General features: G+C 34.7%; 1 protein-coding gene across 1 annotated transcript; it reads right to left on the bottom strand.

Moving 5' to 3' along the window:
* Positions 1-3918: 3918 nt before the first annotated feature.
* LOC121254022 (probable WRKY transcription factor 75) lies at positions 3919-6553 on the bottom strand. Its single transcript, XM_041153985.1, has 2 exons — positions 6094-6553; positions 3919-4356 (listed from the first exon to the last, which is right to left on the bottom strand). The coding sequence occupies exons 1-2, from the start codon at positions 6465-6467 to the stop codon at positions 4179-4181; spliced, it is 552 nt and encodes a 183-aa protein (XP_041009919.1). The 5' UTR covers positions 6468-6553; the 3' UTR covers positions 3919-4178.
* Between the last annotated feature and the right edge of the window lie 2472 nt (positions 6554-9025).

Below are 9025 nucleotides of genomic sequence, written 5' to 3'. Positions count from 1 at the left end.
ACAGATTTGGAAGAGAGGACCTCGGGACAATCATTTGTTGGTTTAAATCAGAAGGATACTTAGACTAAGATATGACACCTACCATCCCAAATGCATCAAAAACCTTCTTATGGAGAGCTTGTCTAAATACTTTCCCAACTAGATCTAACTTGATGAGAAAGAAAGTTATTGACAATTCTTCATGTCCAATCTGTAAGCAAGAGCTTGAAACCACAAAACATGCTCTTTGGAGTGTCCCTTAGCTTGAGATGTGTGGGGACAATGTGCAACCAATATCCAAAAGTCTGGCTTCCAGAATCAGTCCTTCAAAGATACAATTGATGCTTTGTTTGGGGTGTTAGAAAAGGAAGAAATGATTCAGTTTGTTGTCACAGATTGGAAGATTTGGAAAAGAAGAAATGATTTTGTTTTCAATAACAAATTCATTCTAATATCCTTGTCCAGCAAACAAGACTACTTCTAGAAGACCTCAAATAGGTTCGAGATGTGTATAAGAAGTTTGTTGCTACTATGGACTCCAATGGAAGATGGGAGGCTCCACCAAGAGGTAGGGTTAAAATTAATTGGGATGCGGTCTTGGACAAGACTTAATGCAAGGTTGGCATAGAAGCTATCATACATTACTTGATAGGTAAATTAATGGCCTTTTTGAGAATGAAAAATGAGTTATTCCTTGATCCTTTACTAGCAGAAGCCTTTGCAGCCATTCAAGCCACTCTCTTTTGCAAAGACTTGGGTTACAAGAACATAATCTTGGAAGGGGATACTTTGCAAGTGATCCAAGGTCTTACATCTTCTGTGAAGATTAACTCTTATCCTGGTATGCTTATTTCAGACACGATATCGACTCTGGCTAATTTTGATTTATGGTTAGTTCAACACACAAAGCTTACTAATAATACAGTGTGGCTCATGCCTTGGGTAAAGATGCTATCGGTATCAATGATTCTATCATTGTATTGGAGGCAATTCTTTCATGTATTCAATCTCTTTTATAGAGAAATATGAATAAAGTATACTTTCTAAAAAAAGAAGAAAAAGAAAGAAAAAAAAAAAAAAAAAAAAAAGAAAGATGAACTCAATGATTGAGTGAGAGCAATATATGCTAATGTGTGGGTTGCCATATTTGCATTTCTTCGTGAATGCAACACTTTAACATAATTGAAATAACTCATCAAAGTCTTAGGCTTGGTTTGGTTTCACAAAACTTTAAAACCATCTTATTCTATCTCATATCATCTTATCTTATCTCAATATTCAAGCACCATTCAAGTACAAACATTTTTCATTTTCAAATTTTTAACTTTTTCATCTAATTAATCATTACCTAATCATTACAAATTTCCTAAACATCCAAGCAAAATACAAAAAATAATTCAATTTTTTAAAATCCCAAAACAAAAATTATATTCTAAACCTCTTTTAACTTTATAATTTTATATCTCCATTTTTTCAAAATCCCATAAAAATCTTAACTAAAATAATTTCATTACTATTCACAAATTTCTTATCTCATTTCATATCATTTGTATAACTAAACGAGGCCTTGACATCTTCCGTAAATTGTCCATATCTACTCATATTAACATTGGAGTCGTTTAACTCGGTCACAACCTACATTAAATCACCTTTAAATACAATCAAGTTTAGACCCAAATCAAAACATGGTTTCATCGCCTCCATAGCACCTAATTAATTGAGTTGAATGCTTGTTTGAATTTGGCTGATTTTAAGGAAGAGAGAACATTCAACTTCTTTCTAAAAACTCCCCCAAACTGAAACCAGCTAGAAGTGGTGAGAGCTTCGGCTCCCCCCCCTCCCTTCCCTCCTGTCCAAAATTTTCAATTTGTGTCTCTTTCTAAGTATGTATTTTTTGTTTTTATTTTTGTGTGTTTTTTCAAGTCAAATAAAGGAGAAAAGCCGATCTAGGATTTTTTGGGGACCAAAATCCTACACGCATCCCACCACGAGAAGGCTTCGAATAACGACGACACGAGGAGCTAGCCCAATGGTGGAGAACGGCGGCATCGCAATTGCCATGCCGAAAGCTTTATGAGTTTCAGGTTTGCTACACGACGGGGCAAGGGCTGGGCGAAAGAGACGATGGCGATGGTAGGTGGAGGGGAAGCTCTGGCCGGTGCTCGTGCGGAGTTGGTTTAATGGAGGAGATGGGCGGCGGACGCAGAACAAGGCTACGACAAGTAGCAAAGAAGAGAAAAAATAAAAACGAAGAAGGGAGGGGGTCACGGTCGAAGAATGAAGAAGAAGAAAAATGAAAAAAGAGAGAAAAGAAAGAAGAAGGGAGTGCAGTGCAAGAAGAAAGTGATAAAGCCCTAAGGGCGTCTTGCCAAAATGACGCAGTTTTTAGGTGGAGGGGTTGAGCTCCCACTTGCACACAAGCTGGACCCTCATTTTACACTCCTCATTCAGCTCAGGGCGTGTTTAGGGCCAGCAACTCCAGGATCTTCAAAATCAACTGTCAGGCATTCTCCCAGAGTGGCACATGTCCTTCATGCACCACTACAAAGTGTATTTTCATTTTTTGTAGTGTATTCAAGTGTCTGTAATTTTTGTCTTTTGTTTGTGTAGAAAATAAAAGAAATAGGCTATTGAACTTTTGTCCAAAGTAAGAAAACCCCCTCCTCCCTTGGAGGATGGGGATGGTTAGTCATTCTTCTCATTTGGAGGATGGAGGTGGTTTGTCCCTTTCTCCGGGTTGGATACCCTTTTCTTTTTTGGAGGTGGGGATGTTATCTCTGTTTTTTGCAGAGAGTGATACTCTCTGGCAAACCAGTTTTGTCAATAGAGAATCTCTAGAAGTTAAGACAATATCCGCCGCAAAGAAATTTATGTCCGGAGAAGCTTCCAACAAATGAGTAGTTCGGTTTGTAATATTAGTTTATTTCTGTATTGACCAGTCAGATCTGTAACTTCGATTTTATGAAATAAAGTCTATTTTCTATATATATATATATATATATATAAAGGCTGATTTTATTTTTTTGGGTGGAGAAAGACTAGTACGTAAAACCTAGATGCTGATATATAACGCATTAATTTATCCTGATCAAATCTTCACTACCATCATTTTTTTTCTTTTTTCTGTTTTGTAGCAAGACATCATTTGTGGAAAAAATAAATTTGCAACAATTTCATTTGTTGCAAATAACTTAGTCGCAAAAATTATTTTATTTCTTGCATGTTATGAGCTACCATGCATTAATTTTCCCTTCTATTTTGTTTTCACACGTTTGCATGTAATTAACTAATTCATTAGAAACAGGATGAATTCGTACACATAATTCGATCAATATATATATATATATATCAAGCTGGCCTGCCATTCTCATCGTAAGAAATATCATTATTGTGTATTAAGAATTAATGCTAAACGATGATACACATGCACTTTATATATCTTAATTTCTATATTTCAATTATTTTCTTCAATTTCAGATATATAGTTGAAAATGCTTAATTTGCTCGTGTAAAGAAAAATAATAATAACAACAATAGCAATTTAATTATTATATATCAATCTATTAACATCATAAAATATCATGATCAAAATTTACAGTTAATGTTATAAATACACATTAATTATTAGATGGGTAAAGTGTAACTTTTAAACCATGCACCAATGGCAAATCAACTTAAATTACAGATAATGAGATAAGTACTTTAATTTAAAACACAGACTAGAATATCGATCGTGCAATTAATGTAATTTTTTTCCTAAACGATTGAATAAAACATGTAAGGACCGGAGCATTAGCTGATCTCTGGCGGTCGTGCCGTCGGGGCCATATATAAGCCTCCCAGACTATACCCTGAATGATTCACAACAACACCCCCCCCCCCCCCCCCCGGGCCACAAAGTAATCTCCATAAAATGAATCAAATTGAAAAATAAATGCATTTTCAGGTACACCAATTAATTTAAGTAGTTTCCTAATTTATAAACGAAACTACGTACATGCATGTTTTTTTATCACCACAATACAAAAGGGGTCCAAATTCCAATCATCCAATGGGTATTGCTGCGACTTTTTTTTTTTTTTTCTTTTTTTATATATAAAAAATTATTATTCTGGGGATTTAAAGTTTAAAAATACAGAGAATATACAAGTAGTACTGATAGACGTCATCTCTGCAAGTTCCGATCGATGTCGTACTCCTTAAAAGGAGGCGTAAATTTGCATCTGGCTCAAGATGTGCTCAAAGTTTTCAGTAGACTTCTCAATCGGATGTGAATGCATCCCTTCATAAGTTGTTACGACGATCCCTTCATCTTTAGTTAGTCTCTGAACCTGCTTTTTGACGTTACAACCTTGGTATGTGCAACGGTAGTAGCTTCTGAAAATATAATTAATTAAAGAATTAACAAGCCGTAATTATTAACTCAATCTAAATTACTGACCATTAATTCATGCATGCAATATGTTTGAATGTCAATCAATTAAAACAAGCTAGGGTTAGCTAGCTCCATGCTTCAAATATATTTAAATATTTAAATATTATTGGTCCCAACTAATTATAAATTAGCTCTTATATTTTATTAATATGACATGTTGTATAACACCGACGTACATTCATATATATATATATATATCGTATCATGTTCTTCGATTCAAATAAAGTACATGTTTGAATATGATTGTATATTTCTTCCCAACTGCAAATTGACGAAGATATCAGGGTCATGCATGTGGGACGACATGGGATTTAATATATATAATCAGGCTGCCTGGCCTTGATAAGAAAAAAAAAAAATCCCTGACCTTATTGAAATTATACTATATGTATGATCATGTAATGGAACAAGTCCCCGTAATTAGTTACTACTGCACACATGAAGCAATTAGAATGATCGAGGGTAATTTGTTTATAGGGACATTAATGTGTTAGAGATCTGACAGCTAGAAACTTGTAATTAATCATGTGAATCAAACCTTGTGCATGGAGGAGGACTGTTCCGATATCAATAAAAAGCTAGCTGTTGAATTGAATAGTACTCCAAGAGGAACTAGCCTTTTTTCTTCTATTATTCTTGTTATTTTAATTTCATTTTTTTTAGATTAGGACCTAGCTAGCTACTTAATTACGAACTAAATGATCAATATTAAATTAAAAGACCTTGATCATGATCTCCTTGTTTCATTTTACTTTGGTGCAGACGATCGACGTTCCATCTTCTTCTCAATTTTAAGCTCAATTTAATTATCAATATAATTATATATATAATGGCGATCGAGAAAAACCTATATTAATGATTATCAATACTCAATAGAACCAAACTATATTCACGAATGCTCCATCGATCCAAACACACCCAGCTTCCCTGATCAGCTTATCAATATATATAATGCATGGCAACGGCCGGATCGAGTAGTTTCGTTTTTTAGTATTAATATAACTTGATTATAATTTATACTCGGATATATAAAGGTTTCGGAGGAATGCATATATTATGCTCTGTATCTTCGATAAAGAAGATCATATATATGTCAATATAGATATACTAACTAACAACTATATATTCACCGCAATTAGGTCTCATGCTCCGCCCATGAGAGTACTGCATGCGGGCGCGCACACATATATATATATATATATATATATATATATATATATATATTATACATATATACATGAATGGTTATCACATCCAACATTAACAAGTTTTCCCTGCGTGAAGATCATGTAATTGCAACTTTTCATATATTTTTGTTTGAGTACTCTCTCTCTCTCTCTCTCTCTCTCTCTACCCTCATTTTTTAAGATTTTCACATGACGATTGGAAAAAATATGAAATATACCATTTGTTTGTCTCAACTAGGTTTTGAATCTTTGATTCTGATTGGTGTTGGTTAATTACATAGATCTGGAGGCAAATTAAGCAGGAATTTTTTTCCTGCGATTAAACGATATTAATATATATATACATATACACACAAACACACAAAAATATGCAATATTATGCATGCCTGATTTGATCACACAATGGTATATATGATTTGTGAGATATATTAGCTAGGTATGAAATTAATTTTATAACAATATGAAATGGAATTTAACTACGTGCGTACGTACCTCGGAAATTTGTTGTTCTTCACTGCCTTTTGCCCATATTTCCTCCATCTATACCCATCATCCAGTATATCGACCTGGCTCCTTGTTTGAAAGGCATATCTTGGCTTTCTTACCTTCTTCCCCACATTTTTCTTCCCTGCTAACTTCACGTCATCATCAGTACTTTCAGACCCCACAAATAAGCTTCTGCTCTGAGGAACATTATTTGCGTTTGAAACTGGAAGTTGATCCATCTCCGACATCAGTCCGAAGAACCCATTAGTCTTGCTACCTTGGAACTCGTTATGAGCATGAGAATCGGCCATGTTCAGTGACAAGGAAGAAGCTGGTGGTGTTGCAGATGAACAAGAAAAAAATGTTTGGTAGCTATCCATTAATTCGGAGAGAGAGAGAGAGAGAGGTTTTCTGGACCCTGGTTATAAAAAGGGAGACTGAAATTAGAATCCATTGAGTGGGTAATTATAAAGGCCGTGAGGATTTGATATCTGAAGTTGGACCCTTCGAAACAGTCACGAGGCGGCGTGATGGCTATAGCTAGCCGCCAGGCCAGCATCTTTATTCTATGTTTGTTGTCGTAAACGGCACGTAAATCAGTGAGATTAGTGTGGACAAAAGAATGTTTATTTTAACAAATTATTAATTAAAGATTATTGTAGTTTCGTGTATCAACGAAGGGTGAAAAATTGTGGAGTCATGTTGACGATGATGAAGGTTCGGAAAGTAATTATTGTATTAATTAGCATCGGTTTAATAATATATATATATATATATTTGACCGGACTCATGATCTAATAAATTTCTTGGCATGGCCCGCAGGAGTAAATTTTCTTTGAAATTTGAGGGAATATTTTAATTATATTAATTAAAGTAACATAGATATAGGGTGCATGCAGATGATCGGCCACTTATATATATATATATATATGAAATGATCCATATCATGATTCATGTATTCGGGGCTAATCTTTTTATTAAACAGCCCCACCAGAATGGACCATTTATATAGGAATTGGTGGACTGCGTCTGTCCGCAAGTGGAGTCGTTTCTTTGGTCAGAGCATGTGTTTTCAGAATTTTTCTGCGGTTTGTTGAACCTTTATTTTTTCGGCTTTGATCTAACATGCATGTGACGACTATGTTTTTCTAAAATATTGTCGTGTTGGAAAATTACATACATATATATATATATATATATATATATATGGTTATTTTACTACGTACGTACTGCTTTACAAATTTGCATATAAATATGCTGATCTTCCAATATTTTGATCTCCATCGCCAAGATCGAATGGTAATCATATTTTTTTTTTAGTATACGGATCTCCAGCATATTTGTTAAAATGAACCTGATGACATGTGCTTATTTACAATTCGATTTTATTTCAACAAAATCATCATTCTCCATATATATATAATCGCATAAATATTGTAGATTATAATTACGATTATGTATATTTCATGCAACTAAAGTATATAAAAAGACTAAGCCTCAACAATTAATTTCAAAGAGTATTCTAAATATAAAAAGTTCAAATACATAATTTTACTATATAAATTCAAAAAATAGTAAAATATTAATTTATCATTTTTTGACTCTTTTTTTAATAAAAAGGAGAACAACACGTCCTAACCTTTATTAACTCTCATTTTTTGAGGAGGAAAACCTTCAATAAAACAAATAATCTCATCTCAACAAAGAAAAAACCCACCTCACCCAAAACATAAAAACCTGAAGCAAAAAAACTATACAATCACTAGCTACTACATATAGAGGCCAAACCCAATTTATCCAATCTATACAAACCTCTTAAATCCCGTGGAAACTGACCAACGTCCATAAACAACTTATTCCCCCCACAAAGAGCCACTTCTCGCCAGATAATTGGCCACTTTATTGTCTTTTCCAAAACAATGTTTAATGGAGAAATCAAATGATTATCCAATAACTCAAAATTGTGCACTCTCTAGCCATAATCCATAACACCACCACCAATGAATCACACTCTATACTAATCAAAAAATGTCCCAATTGTTTACAAAAAGATAAACCCTCCAACACTGCCCGTAACTTAGCTTCATTATTAGAACAATGCCCAAAAAATTTTGAGAGAGCAAAGACTAAATTTCTTTCATTATCATGTAAAGCACCGCCCCCTCCACCAAGACCTAGATTATCTAAACTACTTCCATCCAAATTTAATTTCACTCTTCTTGGACTTGGCTTGGACCACCGCACCACTTGCAGTTTTGCGCACCTTTGCTCCACCAGTGGCACCTCTAATCTTTTCAGCACCTACATGTCATGAGCCGATAGCTTACTCACCTTAGAAATATTACTAGCCAAGACTTGGGCTCGATAACCCAATATTTTATCGAGCCCCAAACTACCACCAGATTTTCACCTTTATCTTCCATCCGAGAAACACAATGCCTGTGCCATAACCTCCATACTACAATGGATGGAGTCAAACCCATCATCACCCCAAGCTGAGTTTGCCGAGAAGCTCTATTGAACCAAGTTTGGACACTTTCACGCCAATGCTGCTGTGGAACAAACAGAATCCCCACCTCTCCCGACACCTTCTTCCACACTTCCATTGCAAACTCACCCTTACTCATAAGAAAAAATCTATTCATCATCCTAACTTCCATCCTCCCATCATGTGACATTAAATGATAGGTTTATAAGTGGAATATAATAAATAATCTCTAATCATCTAATGACATATTATAGGATGATGGGAGGATGATAGAAGTTAGGATGATGAGTAGCATTACCCTACTCATAATATGCTCCAAGTCTCCTCATGCCCCACCAAACAACAATTGCAACAAGAAACCATCGGGATTCCCAATTTATGGACCTGTTCATCCATACTCAAGCAATTAAAAGCAGCTTTCAACATGCATAGAGAAATTTTTTTCAAAAG

This window comes from Juglans microcarpa x Juglans regia, chromosome 3D (genome assembly GCF_004785595.1).
Source record: "Juglans microcarpa x Juglans regia isolate MS1-56 chromosome 3D, Jm3101_v1.0, whole genome shotgun sequence".
Taxonomy (NCBI): Eukaryota; Viridiplantae; Streptophyta; class Magnoliopsida; order Fagales; family Juglandaceae; genus Juglans; species Juglans microcarpa x Juglans regia.
This window is presented reverse-complemented; position numbering and strand designations above follow the sequence as displayed.